This window comes from Porites lutea, chromosome 1 (genome assembly GCF_958299795.1).
Source record: "Porites lutea chromosome 1, jaPorLute2.1, whole genome shotgun sequence".
Classification (NCBI taxonomy): Eukaryota; Metazoa; Cnidaria; class Anthozoa; order Scleractinia; family Poritidae; genus Porites; species Porites lutea.
In genome coordinates, this window is record NC_133201.1 from 55,104,093 (window position 1) to 55,131,897 (window position 27,805).

Sequence of the window (27,805 nt, forward strand, 5' to 3'; positions counted from 1 at the left end):
TGCAAAAGTAAGTCATAGCTAGCGGCAAAGACAATTTATGTGGCGCGCGGATCGATGTGGTAGTGAAGTGGTTGGGGAGAGAGTTAACATGAAATGAGTTTAATTATGGGTTTTGGGTTTCTTTCTTTTTGCTAGAAACACTTTTTACTCAATAACAGTTTAAAATGGCGTCGCTCTTTCACCAAAGGGAAATACTTGCCTTGCATATATTCGCCAGTACAGATGTTAAAAAAAACATCCTCATAATATATTTTGTCAACAAACTGGGATTCAACATGCGATCGAGTTTTAACTCCTGTCGCTAAAAAAAAAATTGTTGTTTTCCTCAATAGACTATGAAAATTTGAAAAAAATATAGGCATAAAGATACATAAACAGCTTTTTGAGATTTCATTGTGAATATAAAAATACCCCTTTTAACGAAAATCCTCCAATGTGGACTGTTGGACCGGAAGTGACTTTCTCCTGAAGTAGATTTTCATATCTTGCCAATTTTAATGTTCAGGTGGAATTAGAAAGTAAAAGTGCTACATACAGTATTATTTAGGTAGGTTACTGGAAAGTTTTTGGCTAATATACTCTATATAAGCTTTATTACAAGGGGGAAATGACTAGACCGGAAGTGGCTGTATGAGCATCTTCAAAGCGAGGCCGCACAGTGACAAAGCTGTAACCTTAGTATTTTCTCTTTGTTTTTTACATACCTAGGGCTAAACTTTCTGCTCATGTCAGAATTGTGTTATTTCAAAAGTGGGCACTCAAGTAATTCCGACTTAAATTTGGGTTTCACTAAAATGCCTTTAAGAGTATTCAACTTAACAATTATTTCACAAACAACAGAAATATTTCTTTGATCCATATGTTTTGCTTTAAAACCCTTAAGGATAGAGATAATAAAAAGTGAGTTTATATTTGGCTTAAAATATCCCTGACATTGTAATCAAAGTATTGAAAAGTGCCCAAAATGGGCTATAAAAAAAGCCTTCGGAGACCCCAAAAAGGGTAACATCTAGAACTCAGCACAAATAAGAGCAATGGAGCTGAAACTTTGGCATATTGCATAAGTCTCCATAGTAACTAAGTGTACCAAATTTGAACCAAATCGACCGACCCCTATTTCCAAGCCTGACCCGGTCTCTCAGGCAGAAACTCTAAATTGAAGGGATGAAAACACAAGTAAGGACCTTGTAAAATAATCCGTGGACGTAAAAACATTATTTCTAAACTAAACTGCCCCGCAAAACGCTCGCATCTCCATGTTTTTAAACACCAGAAAGTAGATTAAGGCCTGGTTGTAAGTCATTTATGACTTTTATGTAAATTTTCCAAAAACCATATATTGCATGTTAAAGACATCCTCCAGGAATAATAGATGGTAAGGTAAAATAACCTGAAAAAAACTTGATTAATCTAAATTACTAGGACACGTGATCTACCACGCCCTCTTTCGTTCGAAAATTGCAACGAACGATGCCCACCCCTTGCTAAACGGGTAGCTCCAGTTTCTCTTAATCAAAACTTTTACCATACTAAGTGTCCATGAAATCAGCTCGGAATGGTTGGAATATTTACAGATTTTAGGTGCAATTGGTGTTCATTGACTAGTGTCAGCCCTGCTCTAACTAAAATTTTCGTTGGGAGAAAGACGTTAAATGACTTCCTCTCATTCCACCCGTTTTTACAAGAAGACTATCAGTAGCGACTGTTTGGACGTACAAAAGGAAAACGGTTTGCTCTCTACATGGTGGCCATTTCGACCCAAAGGATTTCTTGATAAAAGAGGGCGTTGCTGGTCACGTGATGCAGTTATAAACAATTTTAAAATGAGATTTGAAGATTTCTTAGGGAAAGTTCATTTAATATGACAAGGGGGGGGGGGGGGGATGAAGATATTGAAACTCGAAGCTTGAAATTTTAGCAGCCCCCCTCGCTAGCGGTTCAATTTTTTAAGAGCCCCCTCCTTGGTAGTCGAAAAAATTTCAGAGCCCCCCCCCCTCCTCCTTCAATTCCTTTGCTCCCCTGAAAAAAGATCGCTAGACTGTATTAAATATATTTACCGTTATTGTCTTCAATGGTTTATACTATGACAAACTTGAGATACAGTTGTGATACAATTTTCTAAAGCATTTTTAGGATGAACAAGAGTGTAATAATTACTGAGACTACATTTGTTATATCTGTAAACCACGTGATATAGCTGAGTTGCACAGGTCATTAAATTGTTGAGTTGAAAACCATCCGATCTGTATGATGATGTCGTGTGTTGGTTTTGAAGTATACAAATTTTCGGAGCCCCTCCTCCTAGGGCAACAATTTTTTCAGAGCCCCCCCTTCGGGTGTCTAAAAATTTTCGGAGCCCCCCCTCAATATCTTCATCCCCCCCCCCCCCTTGTCATATTAAATGAACTTTCCCTTAGTTATGGTTGGCCTTAATTTATTAGACCTGCGGGATATCTTAAAGAAAACTTTACATTAGACTACCCTTTTTAAAATTCTGAGAAAAAGAACCAGGCCTTAATCTACTTGAGTAGAGTAAAGAAGCAGAATACTTGTCTTTGCAGTGAAAGCGTTAAGCACTTTCTCAATTTTCGACAGTTTTTCTTGTTCAACCACCATCGGGTCGCGCTTTAGAGACAGATGCACATCGTGTCTTCATCATCATCATTTATTGGCCTTTGTGTTAGAACAAATTTTGAAGGATACAGCAAGTTGTTAGGCGAGGAGACCTTAAGAATCTACCAGACTTATAGGAGAGGCCACCTCGACATCACAATATTAAAAGAAATAAGGGCTGCGAAGGAGTGCAGCTAAACTAATTCAGTAACTATTTTAATAAAAACTCTAGCACTTTGTTCTTAAAGATAGAAAAGTCTTAAAAGTCTTAGCTAAAATATAAAGATAATATTTTCTAATGGTACGAAAAGGATAGGCTTTAACAGTTTTATTTCACATAAGGATTCAAATGAACAGGGTTTTCACGTCTGGAACGATATCTCATAAATCACGGAAACCTTAACAATACTAACCTTCGCAAGTAAAGTTTCCTGTGTCCCACTTAACTTCGCTTGAATTAGTCAGGCTGCAAGTAGCAAGATTACTACCAACGCCAAAGTGGCCATCCATACAACCAAGTGTACATCTTGAGCCAAATGTAGAGTAACAAGGAAGATACACTTGTCCCCTTGCTGGAAGGTCCAGACGACCACAACTTTTTACTGTGTACGGGTGATAAAAACAGGAGTGAGGTGAGAGAAAATTGTTTGGGGACATTGCATAACAATTACCCAATCAGGAGTAACGCTCTTATTTTTCAGTCAGATATGGCTAAGCTTAAATTCTGATGGCTTTATCTCATTATTTAACAATATAGGCTGTAAGCAACAGTTAACTAAGGATGAGTTTTATAGAGACCACGTCTTTGCTCACCTTTGCAAAATGTTTCATCACCGTTCCATTCTGTAGTTTTAAGGCAAGTTCGTCTTTCAGAGCCTTGCATTTCATAGCCATCATTGCAGGAAAACAAGCACGTCTCGTTGGTAACGAAGCCGCTACATATCATGTCTCCATTAGGTGGGGCCTTGATAGCCTTGCAAGGAAGCCCTTGTCAAAAAAAGTAAGTATTAATATTAAAAATGACTTGTGTTGGAAATCAGAAGAAAGTCTTTTTTAGGCCCTTGGACTGGCTGCTTAGACAAGGAATAGTTTTCCCTATCGCCCAATGTAAGGGAATCCGGATTCCCGAATCCAGGAAATTTTTCTTGCGGAATCTAGAATGAGTTCTTGGCTTTGGAATCCGGTAAGCAGCTCAACGAAACCTGACGATTGGAATCCGACTGGAATCCTAAATCCAAGCTCCACTAACAGAGAATCCGGAATCCAGTCTTGGATTCCCTTACTTGGGGCGATTCCTACGTGCGTTTCAGCATTAGGTTGGATCAGTTGTAAGCAAAGGGCATTGCACTTCTGGTAACGAATGCCTGTGAGAATGTTACCATCCGGAAAAAAGTCTTGGAACAGTTTTAGCGTTTGTGGCGCTTTTTTTAACATCACACGCCCAGCCGCCCTCTTAATGTTACATACAACATTGACCCTTTGTGTCCGTTGTGAATATTTACTTCCCCGTTTCGCGCAGTGCGTTACGGTGGGTTATATTAAGCAGGCAATGTGCAAGCGTCACGCGGCATTTAAGATTATATTTTATTCAAAATCAGAAAGAAAACGTTAAGGCTTTCACCTTCACAGGTTCTCATGTCCGATTTAAGTCTGTATCCGGAGAAACACGAGCAGCCATAAGATCCAGGTGTGTTGTGGCAAATGTGCTGACAAGAGTGGCTTCCTGAGAGACATTCATCTACATCTGTGTTGTTCAAAAATTGAAGTTGTTTGTGTTCAAAGATCACTGCAATTATCTGCTGGAGATCGACCAGTTAAAAGAAAAACAGAGGCGTTATGGGGTTTACAAATGTCTTAAAGAATACCTCGGCATCGTTTTCCATCGTAGAGCAGACGGTATCCATGGTTACAACTGCAGGTGTAATTCCCTTGTGTGTTGTGGCAAAGTTGATCGTATCTAGCAGGAATAATGGTTCTGTTCAGGCTCGCCACATACACTGGAGCACACTCATTCACGTCTGAAAGAAGTAAAGTACGTTAATTTTACTTATCTGTTACTGATTACCATATGCAGGGGGTCTTGAAAAGACATCCAAAATGGCCCAATGCAACTCTGTTCTTGACCACGCTGTTGTTCCCAAACATAATATTGTACAGGTTCTGCCATCGGCTCAACGCCTAAACGTTCCCATTTTACAATTTTTTGCATCAAATTATTGAGGTACCTGTTTTTTTGTTTTAGAGATAACGTTTATCAACTATGAGTAAAACCATGCAAGAATTTCCATTGCCTTTCACTCAGTATCATTAGCTAACGTACTAGCTCAGCTTATCAGTTCAGTAATAGTGAGTAAGGGAAATCGGCGTTTTTAGTAGTTATATAAGAAATACTCCATAAAAATCAACAGAAAGTAGATTTTTGCTACAGTAAGCAGACTTACTTTCTATCGTTTTTTTCTTTTTTGTTTGCTTTCTGGTGATGTGAGTTTAAATCCTGGACCTACTGGAAATTTCTACGATACGGCTGAACTACCGAAACGTCGTGGCCTTAAAATAGCTCATTTGAATGTGCGAAGCATTTTGAACAAGATGGACGATATCCGGTCTCTTATTCATAACAAACGTTTTGATATCTTCACATTTTCTGAGACATGGCTAAATCCCTCCATAAAAATCTGAATTAAACATACCTAAAAGAAACTGACTGGAATATGGTTGATGTTAATGGCGATGTCGGTCCTGCTGTGGAAATGTGAAACACCCTACTTACTGATGTTGCGAACAGACACGCGCCGATCAAGAAGACCCATATTAAAGGAACACAAACACCTTGGATGACTTCGGACTTGAAAAATGCCATGCGTGACAAGGATTTTCATCATGCAAAGACGATAAAAACGAACTCAAAATACCATTGGGAAATGTATAAAATGATGAAGAACTTTGTGAAAAAAGGCGTGAAGAAATGCAAGGCCGAATACTATTCAGATTTAATCAACAAGAATAAAGGAAATCCCAGCAAGTTGTGGAAAACCTTCAATGAGATCACGTCAAAGAAGTCTAATTCGACTATAACCTCAATTAAGGCGGACGGTGTTTTATACACGGAAACCAATAAAATAGCTCAGGCTCTAAATACGCACTTCCCTCGTATCGGAACCAAGCTAGCAGCCAAAATTAAGGAAAATCTCCGGCTTATAGCCAGCAATTCCAGAAAGTTTTTCTCACCTGCCTTTTCGCGATGGAACGGCAATAACAAATCGCTCTCCTTTTGTAGTATCACAGAATCCTTTGTTCTCAAGCAATTGAAAACCTTAAAAACTAACAAAGCTATAGGACTGGATCGTATTAGTGCAGGATTATTGAAGGACTCAGCTGAATGCATGGCACCTATACTGACCAGACTTTTTGTTTGGTCACTTGAGACAAGCACTTTTCCATCGATTTGGAAATGTGGTAAGGTGACTGCTTTATACAAAGGAGGCGATCGTACCGATTGTAACAATTACAGGTCAATCACAGTACCTCCCAACCATTAGCAAAATCCCAGAGCGGGCTGTGCACCAACAGCTGTACGAGTTTTTATCAGCGAATGAATTACTTACTCCAAATCAATTTGGTTTCCCCCCCCTAAACTTTCAACCGTAACTGCCCTTGCTCATTTTACAGACAACATACTACAGAGTCTTGATAAAGGCGGCTTCACAGGAGCAGTTTTCTTCGATCTTTCGAAGGCTTTCGACACAGTGGACCATGTGCTTCTTGCCGAAAAACTCAAGACCATTGGAGCTAGTTCTCAAGTTGTGAAATGGTTTGCCTCATACCTTGAAAGTCAGTATCAAGTCACATCTGTTGAAAGCTGCCAGTCGACTCAACAAAAGGTTCCTGTTGGAGTACCCCAAGGAAGCATCCTTGTGCCTCTTCTTTTTCTAATATACGTTAACGACCCTCCCAACTGTTTAGAGCACCGCCAGGTAGTCATGTATGCAGACGACACATTGACTTACTTAAGCGCAAATTGCTGTCAAAATATTGAATACCACCTGAATGCCGACCGGCTTGCCAGTCTTGCCGAATGGTTTAACAACAACTATGACTGACCTTAAATACATCGAAATGGAAGTTTGTATTGTTTGGTGGTGATAGAAGGTTGCAAACCTGCCAAGGTATTACGCTTGTCATTGATCACGAAAACCTTGAGAGTGAAGATTCAATCAAGTATCTACGTGTTGTCATTCATAAGAGAGGGTCCTGAAGGGGGGGGGTACCAGTCCCATTTCCCAGCCCATTCTTTTTCGAAATCCCACTTCCCAGTGCTCAAATCCCATTCCCACTAGCAGCGTTATACATACCACCTCTTTTCGCTTTGCATCCGCAAAATTACGGCTTCTAAATACGACCCAACAAAGACCCAAAAATTCACAAGGATTTACAAAGATGTTCTGAAGATAACAGGATCATTTCAGACAGTAATAAAACTTTCAAGTAGCGAGTTTATAGCGATTAGTCCCTGCCACTTCAAATTCCTGCCATTCCTGCCTGCAGGAAATCTGCCATCCGACTTGTAAGTGTTCTTAGTCTTCCAAGTCTGGTCGGACGGATCATGTTCATTGTTTCAAGAGCGCTGTCTACCTCTTCTTCAGAGTCACTGTCACTGTCACTCGCACTAAAGATGTCTACCCGTTCGTTGTTGGGAGACTCTGGTGGTAAACTGGCATCCTCATTTGAATTAGGTGGCTCATCACTTTCGCTTGGAACTCTTTCCACGCCTATCGGTGAATTTAAATTGACTGGTTTTAAGACCGTTTCAGTTTCATATAAGTTCAGAGGCGAAGTGCCCACCCTGTCCATTGTGTTATCTTGTCTTACATTTCGTTGTCTGACGGATTTACCATACATTTTAGCCCATGCCCTCATTTCAGCTTTCTCGTTTCTGGTTACTATCTGTGAGGTTGGCTTTGGAAGTTTGATGTGAGGTAAGGAAACTACATGTGATGTTGGCAGTTTGTAATAGGAATTTGGATGTGTGTAGTACGCTGCTGCCCACTTAGAAACCCTTTTCACTGCTTCTTCAACTGATGTGCAAAACATCGTCGCATATTCGTACAATGTAAAAGTGTCTCTCTTAAAATGTGCTCCCGTCATGTTGTTTGTATCATACAAATACACATGCCATGTAGACTTTTGGTTTTACACGCACCGCTGTACACAATATCGTTGACCGCAAATTGGGGCCATTTGGGGTAAACCTAGATAAAAATGCTAAAAATTGACTAGAACAAGGTGCATTAGTAATTTTCTGACGTTTCTTAACTCCAGGAAATAAGTGATGCCTCGACTGGTCATGGTTCCAAATTATTTATCCCATTCCCATTTTTGACAATTTATTCCCATTCCCAGTGACCAAATCCCAGTCCCAGTGGCTTAAATCCCATTTTCCCAGGGCAAAAACCGGCCAATCCCAGTTTCCATTTTACCCTTTAAGGACCCTCATAAGAATCTGACTTGGAATGAGCATATCGAATAATTGATTGTGAAAGTGAATCAAAGAATTGACTTGTTAAATCGTATCAAACATCTATTGCCTTTGGACGCGTGAGTCGCATTATACAATGCTTTAATATGACCTCTCTTCGACTTTTCTGATACCATCTGGGGAGACAGAGATAATATTACATTAAGGCATGATTTACAGGTCTTCCAAAATAAGGCTACCAAAGTTTTCCTTGATTTGCCCATCTATGCTTCATCCACCGAAGCTCTCAAAACACTCAGGTGGCCTACCTTATTTTAAGAGTGCCTTGTACATTATTATAGATACATTATCACTTTTAAGTACATCCACGGACTTGTAGATCACAATTTTAATGTTTTGAGAAACTTAGACATCCATAGTTATAACACTAGAAGAAGGAACGATTTCCGTCTTCCTCTCGCTAAAAGGAATTACGGAAAGCAGAGACTTTTTGATCAGTGCGTTAAGGAATGGAACATTTTAGACGCATCTTTTAAAGAAATCAACTCTCTTCTTCTTTTTAAAAATCGTAACACAGGCTTCCTAGCACATTAAGAGCTATATATTTTAGATATTTTATAGCTTTTAATATTTCAATCTATCTGACATTTTAACATTTTTAACCTGTAGCTTGTATAATTTAGGTTTTTAGTTCATAACTTTTTACTTATTATTACTATTACGCATTCATTTATCTAATTATAAGATCATTTATTTTTTCTACTTTTTACAGGGCCTCACTGAATATCACTCTTTGTGAAGTAACCTCCCTGTATAAAGATTATTACTATTATTACTAGTAATAGTTGACACTACAGCTGCCCCCGCTCTGTATATTGTCGGTCAATAGCATTCTTGCTCGTTGTGTAGCTCTTTGAAATATACCGATTGATAAGGAAGATTTTCACACATATTCCGTACAATAGGTGAGATAAATACAGGAAACGCAAGGTTCCATGCACCGTTTCGATTTAGTTTCAATTTACACAGCTTTGATCATTTTATTCTCAGTTTCGAGAATAGTTTATTCTAAGCCATAAGAAAAGATTTAATTAGAAGTTGAATTTTCGCTATTTCTCTTTCACTTTTTACATTCAGTTCATTTTATTTGCCGGAAAGGAAGTCTTAGAAATTAAAAGGACGTTTGATCAATTCACACTCGCGCATTCTAGTCTTATTTTAAACTTTATAGCGGAACTGTGAGCAGGGAATAAGTCAGCACAGAATTTGATTGTCGGCGAGTTTCTGTAATCGTCCATCGTTCTGCTAGTGATAAGCTAGCCGTTGTCCATTCGTCTTGCTTGTTTGGGGCTGAGTCTTATTCCGGTCGCAAAGAGAGAGAAAGAGTGTCTGGCAAGTTTTCCAGTGAAAGATTTGTGAACTCGTGTCTGGCAAACTCTCCAAGTGTTTATATATACACAGTTATACGCGCCTTATAACTCCTTCTGCGCTTAACGAGTGTCGTAAAAATTTTGGTCCATAACTTACACTGAAACAACTGCTCCACAGAATGTCACTGATAACACGTAACGCAAAAAAGTGTCGAAGCATGACCGCAGAATAAATGTCACAAAATCTACCTAAGCGGTCCCTTGGGTATGTTCTGTCTTTACGTCATCCTAACCATTTCGTACTTGCGGGCGCAAACAATAGAAACGTCATCATTACCTACTGATTCCTCGCGGCCCCTGTTCAAGCAAATCGAGCTTTTTTCTATATTGACTGTATGAATGTATATTTCAACTGTAAGTACTTTCCTTAACATACGCGCGAGTTACTAGGGTGCCTCCTCGGGATTTTGCGGGGGCAATTATTATTATTATTATTATTACTCGTCAATTATCTAAGTGGAGTGAAGCTCCCAGTATAAAGATTATTATTATCATTATTATTCGTCAATTATCTACCGACAGAAATTTTGAGGCCACCCTCTTATTGGTAATTAGTTCGTTCCTTTTAACATACACAATTCGAACGCGTACCTGAACAAGTCTTGTTGTCTCTGTTTATCGCATATCCAGAAAAACATGAACAGAAAAAGCTTCCATGAAAATTGTTGCACCGATGCTGACATCCATGATGGCTCAACATACACTCATCATGATCTGAAATCCAAGTCAGGAAAAAATATCGGTGACTTCGAATTCTTTATAGCTTTAAACGAGGGGTACCCCCCACGTTCCCTTTTACAACGTTCAGTGATCATAAAGATATAGACTGAGCCCATAATCATTGATATAAATTGGTAAGCGCAAGACTAGAGATTCATTTACACCACCATTTAAGCCAAACAAGTGGGGCTGTCAGAATCGATTACGCCTCCACTGCGATAACCAATAAAAAAGAGTCCGACCCGTAGCGAGGCTAAAATAATTAAAATTGTTGGTGGGAGGGGACGGGTGAACAAATTGGTCTAGTCAAAGCCACACTGTTCCCGACGTCAAAAAATAGACATTAAAAAGTTTCATTTCACAATAGATAGTTATACTGTTTGTAATGTCAAAGTTTGTGTTGACTTCCTCTAATCTATATTATTCTTTTACATTATAGAAGAATTGTATGTCTAGTTGTATTGGATACATCTGGAAAGTCTAAAGCCCATTCCACCTACAGCTTATCTAAAGAACAACTTGAGTGTTGTTACGCTCCTTTTGTTTATCTTACTTTGAATGAAAGATGCTGAAATACACTTTTGTCAATGTCTTTCCTTTTACCTTCTATTAATTTCGAACCAATGACAATAACATCCCCCTGTTTATGTTCTTACATCTCAAATTGTGCCCGAGACAAACCCCACATTGGCTCTTGTTCAAAAGCCGAAGTTCGCCCTAGATGCATTGCGCGCCCTGTACTCCAGGAAAAAACATTTCGCGTAGTTGAAAATCGCTGCCTTCATTGCAATATTCATTGTGTAGAGTCAATCTTCGTTAATCTTCCACAGTTCAATAAATATGTTTTAAAAGAAAGTCTAAACAGGTTTTTTTGGTATTTTTCTTTACTGATCTCTTTGGATATTTTGGTCTGGTATCAAGCCTTTTTGTTTCTGTGAGCGCTTGTTTCACTGCAATACTTTCGATGGCGGCGCCATCGAAACGTACGGTTGGAAGACCGCGTCGACGGGGGTCGCCGAAGTACATTCGTCTCCGTGAATCCGTTTTTTTAATCTCTGGAGAGATGAGAAAGAAGCCTTTGGCTGCAAATTCTACAGACAGCGTGTTTGCCGAGTTCCTTCTACATCGAATGTTGACGTTCAATTGTAAACAAAGGTCCCGTTGAAATCAGTTGAAAGCAAAACAAGCGAGTCAATCTGACATGAACAATGCTTTATTTAATTTAACCTATGAAGCCAGTGATATCCTTAACGTAAACTTATCGTCTGGCGTATCGCTCTAAAGTAGCAAACCAGTCCTTAGCCAAACCTTAAAGAACTGTAACACATCGATTACAGCGACAAGACTGTACGCAGTGCTGATTCGACGCTTTGCAAACACAACTTCTCGCTTATTCTTCCGAGAACACATACCTAAGCTTCCTAAGAATTAACACAAAATAATAGATTGAGGAATCAAAACATTTCACAGTCGAATCGGGCTTCGGGAAAATCTCACCTGGTGCTTAGACGTTTCGTAAAATGACCCTCATTGAGTTCATCGGACTCAACGAAGCATCCAAACGCATTCACTACCAGTTTAAATCTTGAACTGCATTCTCCGGTGACATTTAACGAAGTCGGCGATATATCTTCCTCCATTTGGAAAATAATTAAAGTCTTACTGGCCTCTTTGATACTGTCTCTGTAAGATTCGGTCAAGCGTGAAAAAATTAGTTTTTAGTATCGTCACGCAACGCTCCTCAAAAGTGGAAGCCAATCAAAACACTGCGTTTGACAAAAGAATCGTTTCAAAACAAAAACACAAGCGCGCAAAGCCGTTTGGGTGAACATGAGCCTTTAACTCATTAGGACTACTCTATCAATGTAGATAAGGAGCAGCAAGAGAAATAAGCTTTTTATTGGCTGAGTTTAATCAAATAACGTCATCCTAAGAAAGAGCATTTAAATTTACCAGAGCAAGTTCTGCCATTTGAATCCAAAAAGAATCCATGATTGCAGCGGCATGAATACGAGCCTGCAGTATTGATGCACTGTTGAGCGCAAAACCCGTTACTGGACAAGCATTCATCAATGTCTGCAGGTGAAACAAATACGCATTTTATAATGATACTTCTGAGGGGGCATACTGGATATGAAACGTTTACGGGAAATTTTAAAATAGACATTTGATTAGGTGCCAATATTTTTAACCAAGTACCAGGCACCCTGTAGTTACCCGAATAAATATATTTTCGAGTCTAGAGCATTGACAGGAATCGATAAACCGTTAAGCATTTCTTATCGGTGCAGGGCTTGCATTGACTAAATGAATATTTAATTGAACACCCTCTTTTCCTTCCTTTTGAGGCTTTACGAAATTAATATAAACAAAATATTTCCCTTGAGACACTGTATAACATGACCAGTTCAAAAAAATTCCGCACATGGCACAAGACGAACACACTATTTAAAAGCGTTGCGAATGAGAACTCCAACAACAACTTCAGTCAGCATAAATCGAAAGCATGATCAAGGGATTTTGATTTGTTTTCGATCAAAAGATTTTCGTTTCCAGTTATGCGGTCACCAGCCATTTTATGCTTACTAGTTGTACTGGACACGTCAGGAGGCCACAATCTCTCCAATCAAATTATCAATTCATTTCCAAGTAGGTCTTTTCAGGGACTGAGAGACTTCACATTACTCATTGTAACTTTTAAGTCTTTCCATTTTTTCCTTACCTTCGCATCGCCTTTCATTACTGGCTGTCAGGCGAAAGCCCCGATAACATCCACAAGAGAATTTCCCTGGAAAGTTGTTACAAATCTGTTCGCATCCTCCATTCCCAGTTAAACATTCGTTGATATCTGAACAACAAATTCAGAGACAGAATGTTTTTTTTCTAAGGTGAACTGAGATTGAGAAGCCGGAAATTGAAGTATTTTTTTAAATACCGACCTCTTACTATTTAGTCCTAAAAAAATAAATTGCAGTGAGATTCGGAAGCTGGAAATTCCTAGAGACTATTATTAGATGGTATCAAAAAAAATTAAAGAAGACATTTATTGACACTCCTAACACATTCGACATAGAAAAACACTTTCTTCTCACAAGAAAGTAGTTGTTTTTACCGTCACAAATTGTTCCACCACTTCTAAGCTGGAATCCTGGTGCACAGGAGCAACTGAAGCTGGGCACAAGGTTGATACAGTTTGCACCACAAGGCTCGCCGCTTACACCGCAACTGCAGGGACTGGGAACTATTGTCAAGCACTCGTTGATATCTGGTAGGAAATGAACAGTAGTCATAAAAGAAAAGTCATAAAAGAGTACCGAAGTGTGACGTCATAGAAAATGAACTTTGTGAAATTATGGGATTTGTTAAGGTATTCTGAAAGAACAACGTCTAAGAAGCCTACTGACCAAAAATTAGCAATTTGGGGCAGATTGTCTCTGAGATATTAGCCCAGTTATGCTCCGATGACTCCACACAAATCCTTCTAAATCTTACCTGGTTCCTAATCTTAGGGTGTCTGTAAAACGCGGACCGGATACCTGCGGATGGCGTATGCGGATGGGAAAATGCGGATAGAAAAATGCGGATGGAAAAAAAATGCGGATAGCAAAAAAGTAAGAAGAAAAAAAACGAGAAATGTGGATGGAAAAAAAAATTTAATCAACAAACAAACAATTAAGGCAAGAAATCTTTCTTTCAAGTCGTTGTCACATGGTTGAACCCTTCACTTACATACAGAACGTAATGCCAATAGTTGACACAGTTATTTTGTACCCTGTAATTCCTTTCGTTAATGTCACAGAAATAAGGACGCTCCGTTCCTCCTCCTTAAATGCACACATACTTGGTGCACTTCTCCTTTAAGTGTTTAGCCTAAGGTTTGCAGGTAAGGTAAACAGCTCAAAAAATCGGCTAGCAAAGGTTCGCTTATTTTGCACTGGCCCCGTTTAATATTCCTCTCGTCACGAAATAAGGAGCCAGTGGTCCCTGCAATCACGGGTCAGAATGCAGAATATTACCATACCAGCATCCTAAAGCGGTGTAATTCACGAAGCAGTCTGTCTTTACTTTCGGGAGTGATCGCTATCTTTTTTTAACATTTACTTTATTAGGAATTTCATTGTTATCACGCTAAGAAGGGGAGGCATGATTTCTTTGCTCTCACTGGGTATAGTCATAGTTAATAGAGGGAATGGTTATGAAACCCGACAAAGTTCTTTGTTGTATGTTTTTGTTCTCTTTTTTGGCCTTGACCCTGCACAAAACACAATAGTTGTTTACTCCGTATTGAGGAACTAACCAATAGAAACGTGCTGGTTACGTAATTCATGCATAACGTATGAACGCAAAACAAAAGATTGTGCAGGGTCGTGGACCTTCTAACATAAATCTTGGCAACTTTGTTTGCTCCTTTGATGTTTGCCGGGCTTCATAACCAGTCACCTCCATTAACTATGGTATAGTGTACTCAACTTACAGAAAGAATATTCTCGGGGTAATCAAATCAAGACTTATTTGTTTGAGCGGCTCAAAACCAGAAAAAAGGCCGAACGTTCCGATTTGGCAGATGCCAATCAACTCCGCCTGATCCGCCTATCATGTGGATTTATTTTTTACCAGTTCTACCCTTTGGGAATTTATAAGTGCACGAATAATGAGTTCGAATTTTTAAAATTGCAAAAATATACTGCAGATTGAAAAGAAAAGAACAGACTTCTTGATCAATCGCAAAAATTATTTCCCGAAAAGGCGTAAAAATAATATGCAAAATTAAACTCCCGCAAAAAAGAGTCGCTTGGAAACGCATTACGAAAGGCTACTTTCTGTTTCATTTGTTTTTGTTTCGAATTTTTCTGCTAGCAAAATAGTTTCGAAAACATATCCTCAGTGAGTTTTTAGAACGTCTGTATCGAGCAACTTAAAACTCGTTTTTAAAGCGTGAAGTGCAGAATTCGGAATCGAAAATAATTTATATAATATTCGAATTATTTGGCCCGCTCCCGTCTATCTGCGAAGCAGCAACTAAACATATCTTTCTACATGGAAAGATGTTTAATTATTACAAATCAGAAAAAAAAACCTGCTTCTTAAGAAGACTATATAAATGTTTTAACTATGTCTACACCAGATCAGCATTTTTTATATGTTGATGGAAGCTTTTCGTAAAACTGTGAAAATGGAACGAAGGACAGAAAAATGACTCGGTTGAGGGTGCGGCATATTGCTTGAAAATGAATTTCTGTAGAAAAACCCTCATTAAACAAGACCGATTCACACAAAACCGAGAGGAAATTGTGTAACAAAAGACCACTAGTGTAACAGAAGCTTAGCTTTTGATCTCAAAAACGGGCTTCTGTAGGTGTCTGCAGTTCCCAATCACTCTCTGAACTGTCTCCTATGGCAGAGTTGACCAGAGTCAAGGCAGAGCGAAAGTTGATTTGTATTATGGGCCCGTGAAATAGGCGACGCAAAGCACGCCGATTTTTTCGCGTAGTTCACCCTACTTTTTGGTGAAGAAATGTTTTAGTGACACAATTTGTATATCCAAATTTGTGGGGTTTTTTTGTTTTTGTTATTGTTATTGTTCACAATTTTTTCTATCCTCATTTTCCCATCCGCATCCGCCATTAGCAGGTATCCGGTCCTCGTTTTGCAGACACCTCCTTTGCTAGCCGATTTTTTGAGCTGTTTACCTTGCCTGCAAGCCTTAAGCTAAACACTCAAAGGACAAGTGCACCAAGTATGTGCATTTAAGGAGGAGGAACGGAGCGTCCTTATTTCTGTGACATTAATGAAAGGAATTACAGGGTACAAAACTGTGTCAGTTATTAGCATCACGTTCTGTATATGTAAGTGAAGGGTTCAACCATGTGACAACGACTTGAAAGAAAGATTTCTTTCCTTTGTTTGTTTGTTTGTTTGTTTATTTATATTTTTGCCATCCGCATTTCTCGTTTTTCCTTCTTACTTTTTTTGTTATCCACATTTTTTTCCATCCGCATTTTTCCATCCGCATTTTCCCATCCGCATCCGCCATCCGCAGGTATCCGGTCCGCGTTTTACAGACACCCCTAATCTTATGAACCAAGCCAAATTTAGAAGGATTTGTATGGAATCGTCACAGCATAACTGGGCTAATATCTCAGAGACAATTTGCCCCGAATTGCTAATTTTTGGCGAGTAGGCGTCTTGGACGTTGTTCTTTCAGAATATCGTAACAAATCCCATAATTTCACAAATTTCATTTTATGACGTCATCACTTCGGTACTCTATTCGCCTCGATTGAAAGACCCGGGTGGGGTACTCCATGAATTTTTAATGGAGTGTGCCACTGGAACCCTTCCGTTATACCAGACCATGTTATGCTGCAGTTTGCAACTCTATTTAAATTAGAGAAGACAATATATCACTGCATGCTAGCCTCGTTCCCAGGGAAAGAAAAGGGACCCATCCGAGCCTCGTTGCCAAGGAAAGAAGAGAATCTTAGAATGAGGTTGACTGCGTCCCAGATTACCGATACTCTACGATGATCAATAAGACTGCGCTATGTTTGTTAAAATAGTTTTACTGAGTTGGCCTTTACTTACTTAAACAATTAAGGCAAACGCTTTCAAATGTTTGCGATGCCTAGAGCTTAATTTGCTGGCATAGAATCGCATTTATTGTATTCGTGTATGTAACTCATAATATGAGGGGCTACGAAAAAACCAGAGTATTGCTTATACAGAAAAAGAAAATTTGAAACGCATATGTAGATCTAGATGTTGCAGAAAGGGAATTCTTTGCAGATTTGCGTGTGTTAAAATTGAAGTAAAATATAAAGCGATCTGCCAGTTATAAAAATGATAACAACTGTGAATATACCATGGCATCGATGACCACTTTTGGTGTATCCAGGTTTGCAACTGCACTGATAAGAACCCTGTGTGTTAGTGCACACTTGATCGCATCCACTTTTGTTTACAGCACATTCATCTAAGTCTATGGAGCGAAAAAAAAAACTGCATTTAAACCTAAGAAAATCAGCCACTTGAAATTTAAACTGGCGATCTCTTTTTTTAAGCAATGTTTGCAATAATGTGCACATCCTTGGATACGATAAGTAAAAGAATATGAGAATGTAAATGACTAATCACGTGATCAAAAAAGAAAATTTAGGAAAGTCGTGTTTTACCGATATGAACAAGACTGAGGCCTTGCCGTAAGTGATGCTCGATAAAGCTTATGAGATTCATCTCTTTAGCGTTATAGCGAAGTGTTCCCAAGCCCCTACCTCACCTAAACGTGAGCAATTCTGTGAAACACGATGCCATATTAAAATTGCAAATAATTGGGAGTAATATGAGGTAAATGAGGCCCGAGTCATGTAGATTTCTGGACACAATGCAACCAGTGGGAAAGTTAGAATACCTTGCGCACAGTTGTTCCCAGTCCAACCGGATTGACACTGGCAGTTATTGGGTGCAACACAGCTCCCGTGACTGGAGTGACATCCTTGAGAACATATCGCTGATATATGGAAAAGAAAAGGGATTATTGAAGCAAATTATCTGTTAATATCTAGTTTATAATCCTGGATCAAGCAGAAGATTATCCTTTAAATTATTTAACATAGCGCGCATGCTTGCCCTATATAAGTCCTATTGAGCCGCTATGAACAAAATCTTTATTTACGCACTGGCGTGCGTAAATAAGATGACGTGTTCAGCTGTGTTTTTCGTCTCTTTTCCTAAGTATCCTACAATCGACGGCAATGATGAAAAACTTTCTACAATTTTTTTGGAATTGAGCTTTGTTCTAGCCACTCAAGCCAACAGCAAAAGCGGTGAAGATGTTTCGCAAATAATAGAGCCTGAATGATTCGTTGAAAAGTCTGCCGTAAAGAGTGACATTTAAGGTGGCCCGAACCTATTTATATGCGTGTTGGTTATGTTTTTGATTTGCGTTTTTCAGAATGAAAGATTCAACCGATTTCTAAAATTTTTGGTATCCTTAATAAACAATAATGGAACTTCAAGAAAATGTTATTTTCCTGTGGGTATAAACCTTCTGACATATCAGCATATATTTAAAACCGCAGTTTTACGAAAAATGTAAATAACTTCGCACGACAGATTTTTCCCTAACTCCAGCAAATAAGCCTCAGAGCTCTCTTGTTTTACATCTGCAAATTTGAAAGCAATCGTGACCGTAGAACTCTCTGCACAAAATGCTGGTCAAATTTAACCTTAAAATGCTACGCTAACACATTCGTGAACGTTGATGTAAAATAGAGGAAGAGTGCCGACAGACTATCTCCTATCTGAAAGGATGTTCCTACCTAAAGCTTTATTGCAAGAAATAGACAGGTAATCAGAAACTTACGGCGAATACAGTTAGCACCTTAAGAAGAACAATTTTAAGCTGAGTGCGCGGTGATATTAAAGAACTTTTATTCATCAAATTTATTTTGTATTTGTCCCTCTCTTTTGGAAACAAATCTTAACAAAGCAAAATATAGCGTCTACGAAAAACTCTCAAGAGTTTTTAGCGTCGCAGGTTCCCGTTGTGAAGAGAAATAAGGCCACCAACTCCAGTACTTCTAGCCATCCATTTGTCAGCTGCAATCTTGAAAACCCTTGCATTTGGTAATTTATTCACGCTTTAAGACTTACCATTACATTCGCACGGGCAGTTTGCTGTTGGTGATAATGAGAAGAATAAGACGATTGTCATATTTGTCTTCATCTTTATTCCCAAGTGGTAAACTTCCCGTGTGAATTACCAAATACAAGGGTTTTCATTGCAGCTGAAAAATGGATGGTTAGAAGTACTGGGGTTGGTGGCCTTACTTCTCTTCAAAACGGGAACCTGCGACACTAAAAACTCTTTCATTCTAAAAAACGCCAATCAAAAACATAACCAACACGCATATAAACAGGTTCGGGCCACCTTAAGTTATCGCCGAACAATCCGACTGAAGCAGGAAAATTTCTCTTGCAATAACAAGACAAATTACACAAGAAGACATAATTTACTACTCACAAAAACAACTGCTGTCAGGTCTTGTCAAGAGGCCGTAATGACCAGCCAGATAGGAGATAGTCTGTCGGCACTTTACCTCTATTCGTGCGTCAACTTTCCCAAATGTTTAAGCGTAGCATATTAAGGTTAAATTTGACCAGCATTTTGTGCAGCGGGTTCTACGGTCACGATTGCCTTCAAACTTGCAGATGTAAAACTAGAGAGCTCTGAGGCTTATTTGCTGAAGTTATGGAAAAGTCTGTCGTGGGATTTCGTAGTTATTTACATTTTTCATAAAACTGCGGTTTGAAATATTTGCCGATATCTAAAAGGTTTTTATATCTAAAAGCGGGTTCTACGGTCACGATTGCCTTCAAACTTGCAGATGTAAAACTAGAGAGCTCTGAGGCTTATTTGCTAAAGTTAGGAAAAAGTCTGTCGTGGGATTTCGAAGTTATTTACATTTTTCATAAAACTGCGGTTTTAAATATTTGCCGATATCTAAAAGGTTTTTGTATCTAAAAGAAAACAAATAACATTTTCTTAAGGTTTCGTCATTATTTTTTTGGTATACCAAAAATCATAGAAATCGGTTGAATCTTTCATTCTGAAAAACGCAAATAAAAAACATAACCAACGGTTCGGGCCCGGCCACCTTAAGTTATCGCCGAACAATCTGACTGAAGAAGGAAAAATTCTGTGGCAATAACAAGACAAATTACGCAAGACGACATAATTTACTACTCACAAAAACAACTCCTACCAGGTCTTCTCAAGAAGCCGTAATGACCAGCCATTGTTCGTAAATGAATTTAAGGTTAAAGTAGGATGACAGTCGTCTTCGCTATGATTATAAAAAACAAGTTTTCTGGATTTCGCCGAGCAAAACATAAACATTACTTTTAAGCAAATCCAAACCATACTCCACGACGTCTTACGAACATGTGAATATTTTAACTTTAGGTGGACTTTAAGACTCTTTTACCTTTGTTTCTTTTTAGTTTTCACTGATCGTTAACGAATAAATAAGCAAATTTTCTTTCTCAGTTTTACAAAATAATTTTCATTCAAACTAGACCATTGGCGTGTTTGTAATCAGCCAATAGAAGTGTTTGTTATTGTGTTGCGCATTACGAGAATTTTGTAGAAAAGCAAGCATTTTTGTCAGCTATGTTATAAAAGAATTTGCTCATGCTTTTAGCTGAGCGTATATCGAGTTATGGATGCACTTGGGAAGTTTGGGGAGCACTCAAGAAGCTAGAGTTGCACGAGGTAATAATTCGTGCAACTCTTACGCATCTTTCGTGCTCTCGAAACTCGTCCGATATACGCACGTTAAGCATGAACAAATTCTTAATTACAACATAATAGGATCTCTAAATTAAAATCGACACCTTTTAATCACTGAGTAACTAATTAACAATTATGTCCTCGATCCCGAATGGCCTATTGACTCTGAGGCCATGAGGGCGAGAGGAATCATTGTGTTAGTAAAATCCAACTAGTTGGTCAAAAATATCGAGACAAAACAACTTTAGTTAGCAAAACGCGATTTAGCCGCCATTGTTTTGGTTTTCAAAGCCGGCGCTTTTCGCTACTAGTGGGTTATAACATATAGCTTAGTAGTAGCTCAACCAATCAGAACGCAACGTTGATAGTAGACCACTAGTTGGATTTTACTGATACACCATACCCCATCCCGCAGCACATATTCCTGTACCTTACATTTGAAGGTAGGTTCTCCCCGGGGGTTACATTGAGCTCTTACCCTCTGTCAAATATTTTGCTCTGACTAACGGCTTGCGTTTGAAACGTCAAATTTTCATCCTTTTTAAGGCGTAAATTGACTTTATCGACTTAATTGATAAAACCAAATTTTTTTGTTTCACTCCCCGACCAATGCAACACCTCAGTTTCTGTAGACGTTACACTATTCGTTTATAGAAAACATAATGCTGGGAAATTTTAAAGCACCTGTTAATTCTGTTAATAAGTAAATCTACTTACTTGTATGTTATTACTTGTATGTCATTGAATGTATGTTTTTAGACTCTTAGTTTTAATTTATTGATGTACATCTCATTTTTTAGAACTTGTACCATGTTTTTAAACTCTTATCATGTAATTTTTTAAACTTTTAACTTGTAAATAATAATATATAATAATAATAATTATTTTTTTCGTTACTCGTTCTAGTCTAAGAGGACCCTCCTGTAAATCACTAGTTTAACTGAAGCTCGTATCCTCAATAAAGATTACCATCATTGAATTTGGAGAATTTGGTGCTTTTATATCGAGTGGTTAACGTGATTATAGAGGAACTAATAATCCGAGCATACATTAGTTACTGGTAGGAGGTCTGGTGTTGCGAAAGACGGCAAAAATCAAAGCTCATAAAAACAACAGTGCAGCTGTGAATTTATAATTCGGAACACCCTGACGGCGCACTGTCCTTTGTTCTTTTGTTCACAGATTATGACGGAATAAATTAAGGAGGAGTTTTTATTGGTCAGAAAGATCAAAATAATAGGAAGGAAAGCTATTGAACATTCTGCACCGTCACGTTCGCAAAACATGAGCCAAACAAACGATTCCGAACAAGCAAAGGCGTTTTTGAGCGACGCACGTCCACAGGAATAACCTGCGATCCGGCTTTCCTTCTTCCCTTTTTGTATGGGAGGCGAAAAGGAAAGTTTCCTCCTCTTTTCCGTCCGCCGATTTACGCCCTTTCCCCGAAAAAAGAACGGCTCATCGCAAGTTACAACCGGAAGTGGGTCCTGTACCTTTTCAATATGCCTTGACGATAAGTGTCCGGCTCTTACAAACATTAAGGCGATTTGCCTGAAAATTTGGCAAAACCACTGCCCAAAAGACAAAACGTCCTCTTCCCGCTGACGTGCTTCGCTCAAAATCAGCTCAGTTGACTAGGGTCCCTATTGTCGCAAGAGCAGTGGGGGAGGGACCGAATTAACCTTTCTTTTGCGGAGTGAATTAACTTTTTGAGCGGTATAATTTAACGCAGATGACGTCATGCATCTCATTAAGATAAGATGATGTCATAGTTTAAATTAATGCCGATGACGTCATGCATTCCATGAACATAGGATGAGGTCATAGTTTAAATTAATGCCGGTGACGTCATGCATGTCCTATAGATAGGATGATGTCATAGTTCATTTGTAGCTGGCAAGGGGCAAGTGACGTCAGAATGTCCTGGAGTTGACGTCACAAAAAATGTTGAGATCATAATCTATAAACAGAAAAGTGATTTTTATAAAATTAGCTATTTGCTATAGTCTTCTGATTAGATATTGTTTGCTATACTCTTCTGATTGGATATTGTAGAAACTGTCATGTGTTCAAAATAAAAGCGGGCAAATTTTGAACGTGTCATCTTTGCAGATTTTACTAAATGAAAAATCTTTAATCATTAAATTATTTTCACTAAAAATCGGTTAGAAACAAAACCAAGACACAGAGCTTAACTGAAAAATCTTATATGACATACATGACTTCACCGGCATTAATTTAAACTATGACATCATCCTATCTTCATGGAATGCATGACGTCATCGGCATTAATTTAAACTATGACATCATCCCATCTTAATGAGATGCATGACGTCGTCTGCGTTAATTTATACCGCTCAAAAAGTTCATTCAATCCGCAAAAAAGGTTAATTCGGTCCCTCCCCCACTACTAGCAAGAGTCTCTGGGATGTACCTTGTCTACATTCTCTCGAACTGGAGTTAGCCTTGTGCCATCGACTACAGCAATGAATGACTGTCAACGAGGTGCTTCTTGTTCTCTGAACAGGGCGGTAGACTGTTTTTGCTCTTTCAAGGAACACAAGGAACAGAAATAGGTTAAAACAACTGTTACCGGTGCAAAATCAAAACCGTAGCAGGGGTAATAATCCTCGGTAGTATTCATAATACAAAGGCTGGCTGGACCGAGTAAATAACTGAAAGGAGTCAAATAAGCATAGCAAGGTCACGAAATCCATCTGGCAGGAAACAAAAACGTCAGCTGTTTACAAGCGAGGCTTAGGGAATGAAGTCGGCACTACTAAACCGACAAACGTACCGAGAACAAATTAAAATATCCCCTGGGGGTTAGGGCGGGATTTGAGCCCCGGAAGTGGAATTTAAAAAGCAAACATTGAATAGGCTATTTCCGAGTTTCCCCGGGCCTCTGTATCAAAACGAGGTTAAGTGCTCAGCCTTTGATATGGAAATACTTTTTCCTTCTCATGCAAATGAAACTTATTTTCACAACAGAGGTTGTGCACTTGGCCTCATGTTGAAACTGAGGGTTTTTGGAATTCGGAAGTGGCCTATTGACCGCTGTTTAATTCATGTACTACCTTAGAGTGCCTATTTAGTTGAAGGAAAACAATCTATAAATAATTTTAAACGGAATCCAATTCAAGATAAAACCAAATTATGAAATAAGATACTAGGGTATCTAAAAGATAGTAATGCTGCGGCACATTCTGTTGATACTGGCATTAGTTAGGCAGTGAGACTTAAAAGAATCAAAAATGACATTGAATGTCCTATTTACATGTTGGAAAGTACTAGAATAATTACTATCAGTCTATAGAAAGAACTCGTGGGAACGTTGTTTAGAAAATGATCAAGTGGTTATCAACTCTGGTTTTCCCACAGTAAATTGTACGAAATAATAGAAATTCAGATCGTTTATCCATATATTTAATATACGGTGCACGATATTTTCTCTGGAAACACAATACTTTCTTGCTGTTTGTTGCGCTTTATTAAGTAACAGTTATTTAGCTATATATTTATAGAAAACAACAACACAAAAATCGGAAAAAAAAAGAAAAAAGGATTAATTAATTTAGTAGGAGTCGAACCCGGCACCTTCGACTCGACGCGACTACACCTAACCACTACACCACAGAGACTGACCACATAGTCGTTAGGAAAAGTCTTTCATTATATTCCTTTTCCATGAAACTTCCGCCAGCAAGATGATCGCCAGCCGCATTAACCGAGCTGTTAACAGTGAGAAAACAATGTAAACGCATATTCCATGGCAATAAATGAATGAAAGAACATAATTATGCTTTTCAAAACGCCGATACACGTCCTCGTCTGCAAAGTAGGACACAATACATATGTTTTGTTATCTCGATTTCCGCTGTTATTTTGAAGCGAATGGTCAAAATCACATCCATTTTCGGCTCATACAGTTTCTTAAGAATAGCATTGCATGACATTTTCTCACTTTCACATCAAGCTGGAATTTGTATATCCCCCGTGTTGCGGAGTCGAAGAGCAAATGCTCATCTTCTCGTCAGGTTTAACACCTGGACGAGTCAAAAAGGCTCTTGAATTGACATCCAATCCCCAAGTTAACTCATCTGAAAGACTCCTGCGTGTCTTAAAATTTGGTAAGACCTCTAACCGTGCTGTAGAAAATTTGCCACAAAGAAAACTCTAAGTCTGAGCAGCGAACGATGCACTCTCTGACCCACCGAACTTCCCCGTGTTTTTATTTGAGTTGTTCGTGGCGCAATGCACTCTCGTTAAATGCAATGCATTGTGGTAAAAAGTGTGGTTAAATGCAATGCATTGTGGTAAAAAGTGATGAATTCGAGAATTCGTCGCCCCTTATATATTTCCTTTAAATCCTGATTATGTTGCTGCTCGCTCCCTTCGGTCGCTCCGCAGCAATAACGAATGTTTCGTATGTGATTCTCAAAGCACCTTTGCAGCCACAGGTGAGAGCAACTACACCCTATGGGAGTTCAATCCAGTTCTGTTCAGTTTATTCCTACTTATATATAATATTTACCCTGTATATAGTAACGTAAAAATAAAATAACAGATAAGAGAAAAAAAAACGAAATGAATGGCTTTGATAGAATTGTACGGTGATCAGAGGAGCTTGGCTTTCGTGCTAAACACCGCTGATTATGAATGTGTTTACTTATTATGTGCGATAGGTGTCATAGCAAATATGGGCGCTACTGTGAAACAGTCGTTTGTCTGTAGTTAACTTTAAGAGTGCAGCATAATTCGTCTGTAATTGTTTTTTGAACTGGTAGTAGCTGATTGTTTTCATGCTAGTAGGAATCTCTTCCAAGATTTTGGTTAGGACAAACTTAAAAGTGTGTTTGCCATAATTTGACCTTATACGTGGCTTATGAAATTAAGATTTGGGGCATATATCTGATATTGTGTGAGTGAATATCAGCGTACCCCATTTTCGTCCTCTGTCTTGGAGCATAACTGGAAGCGTGTAAGATGACGAATTCCTATATCTCCTTTCGCCTTGGATTCAATGGCTATCAACCATAAACGGGGCTTAAGTGGGTGACATAGAGCACCTTAATCAAAGATGCATTGTACGCCCAAAAGTGATTGCCTGAGAAGTTGTGGGTCGACGCTATGCATCGGCACATGCAGTGTCAGCAAATAGGTAAGGTGGTAAAAGTTAAAGTGAAAAAAGCCAACGTGAATTTCTTTTTAGTAGAGACTGCACACTTCATCTTATAATTTTCTGTATCGATATTTATTCAGGCGCGGATCTAAGATAAATACTGACGATTTCCTAAATGAGCGCCGAAGGCGCAAGCTTCTAGGGGGGTCCGGGGGCGGACTCCCTCAGGAAATAATTAGGAGTTTTACTCCTTAAGTCTCCTTTCCTGGGTTTCCGAGTCATTCAGATCGGATATTAGCCAAATTTTAACTTGGAAAGTATTTTTATTATTAAAATACAATATATTATGAAAAATGTCACCGATTTCCGAAAAACGGTGGAAACCGGTGTGGATCCATGCCTGTTATTAGTATGTTGTTGCCCATGCCGCACTTCGGTGTTACAAACTTCTTGCTTACCGTGACGATTTACATCTCCACCAGCCGAACAAACCGCATCTTCTATATTTGGTTGTGTAGACTGTGATTGGTGTGAGCGCCCAGTATGTCCGTGTCTGTACAGTTTGCCTGGAGCAGACGTTCTGCCTGAAAAAAAGTCAATAGTATAATCAGTCGATATTTAATGATGCTTTCCAGATCTTGGGAAAGACTGATTAAAAGCCTCAGGTTCAGATATAGAATTAATATAACCTCAACATGATGCGACGTGTTAAAATCCCTTTCCACGTTGCCTAAAGTAGGCTAAAGCAGTGTCCACTGTTAGGAGGACAATCGTGATCAGTTCATTAGTCAGTAGAAAAAGGTAAGCTCAGTCCTCAGTCATTCATTCAGTACCATTCAATAGTAGTTTGCCGATTAGCATTACTCGGCCAGTCACCCTTTACATTCAAGAATAGTCTTTGTAACTTATAAATTTCAGAGAATGTATGTAAATGGTTAATAGTATGTGACAATGACCTTCCCCAACAATTCAGTTATTGCTGCAAGTGGGTGAAATGAACAGAATATCTATCTATCTATCTATCTATCTATCTATCTATCTATCTATCTATCTGTTTATGAATTATTTATCAAGATAACCTTCTCGCGACAAGTTGAGCTAAAATGTTGCCCGTATTACTTGACCTTCAAAACGAAAAGAAAGTATGCACAAATGTACACGCGGAATCGTTCACCTAAAACTTGGGAACTAAACCGAAAGTGGAGAAAGATCGCCACAAGGGAGAAGAGAAAAGCTATTAAAAACTATCAGGGACAGAAGTCCAGTGGATTGATAAAGAGACCAACAGACTTCTATAAGACCTTCAACCTATTTCTAAGTTCGAAAAGTAACCGATACCACAAACATTTCCATACGGATTAATGACAGCATAATAAGCGACCAAAGAAATATAGCGGAAGTATTTGGAGATTACCTCACAACAATGGCAAACAAAATTGAAGGCCAGCATGTCCTTCAACTCGGCGAAGAAGACTTCAACAAGGATGTGAGCGTGGAAGCAATTCGCCATTCTTATCAAAGTCTTCACTCTGAATTTAACAAGGTAGAATCTCGTGCAGTCAAAAACGAGTTAAAGAAGCTAAAAAGCCACGGGATAAGACGCAATTTTCAATACAATTCCCTGAAGAAAATGGTTTTTAGTCTTCCACCTTCGTTAGCAAGTCTTTTAAACACCAGGACCGGGTTGTTCAAAACTGGGTTAAGATAACCCTGGGTTAGTGTGAAATTTGAACTCAGACATGAGAGCTTAAAAAGCAAATTTAGTTTAATTCTCTTTGCATACAATTTGATGATTGGATATTTTAAAAAGAATAGAGAAAATTATCCGAGAAAGTGCTTTAGATAAAAAGATAAAGAAACCCGGGTTAAAATTTAACCCCGGGTTAGCGCTAACCGGCGTTCGAACAACTAGGCCCTGGGCCCAGTCGTTTAACCCGGGTTTCTCTCTCTTGTGTTCAAAAGCATTTTCTCGGATAATTTTCTCTGTTATATTTTCAATATTCTTTCAATCACCAACTTGTAGACAAAAAAAATTAAAACTGAAATCCTTTTTAAGCTTTCAAATCTAAATTCAAATCTCGCACTAACTCCTGCCCTGGGTTATCTTAACCCGGCTTTGAACAACTTGGCCCTGTATTCAAAGTGGGCAGTTG

At 38.7% G+C, this 27,805-nt stretch overlaps 2 protein-coding genes across 2 annotated transcripts in view; both read right to left on the bottom strand.

Moving 5' to 3' along the window:
• The window catches only part of LOC140932394 (uncharacterized), a 34,560-nt gene extending 15,596 nt beyond the window's left edge, over positions 1-18,964 (bottom strand). The window contains exons 1-11 of the mRNA XM_073382008.1: positions 18,892-18,964; positions 17,648-17,746; positions 17,102-17,218; positions 13,352-13,504; positions 12,962-13,087; positions 12,193-12,315; positions 10,111-10,233; positions 4,479-4,631; positions 4,235-4,357; positions 3,427-3,600; positions 3,027-3,215 (exon numbers count right to left, since the gene is read on the bottom strand). Of these exons, the coding sequence (XP_073238109.1) occupies positions 3,027-3,215; positions 3,427-3,600; positions 4,235-4,357; positions 4,479-4,631; positions 10,111-10,233; positions 12,193-12,315; positions 12,962-13,087; positions 13,352-13,504; positions 17,102-17,218; positions 17,648-17,746; positions 18,892-18,964 (1,453 nt within the window). The remainder of the gene's footprint in view (positions 1-3,026; positions 3,216-3,426; positions 3,601-4,234; positions 4,358-4,478; positions 4,632-10,110; positions 10,234-12,192; positions 12,316-12,961; positions 13,088-13,351; positions 13,505-17,101; positions 17,219-17,647; positions 17,747-18,891) is intronic.
• Positions 1-27,805, bottom strand: part of LOC140922259 (ribosome production factor 2 homolog) — a 368,864-nt gene that overhangs the window by 150,359 nt on the left and 190,700 nt on the right. The window lies entirely within an intron of this gene.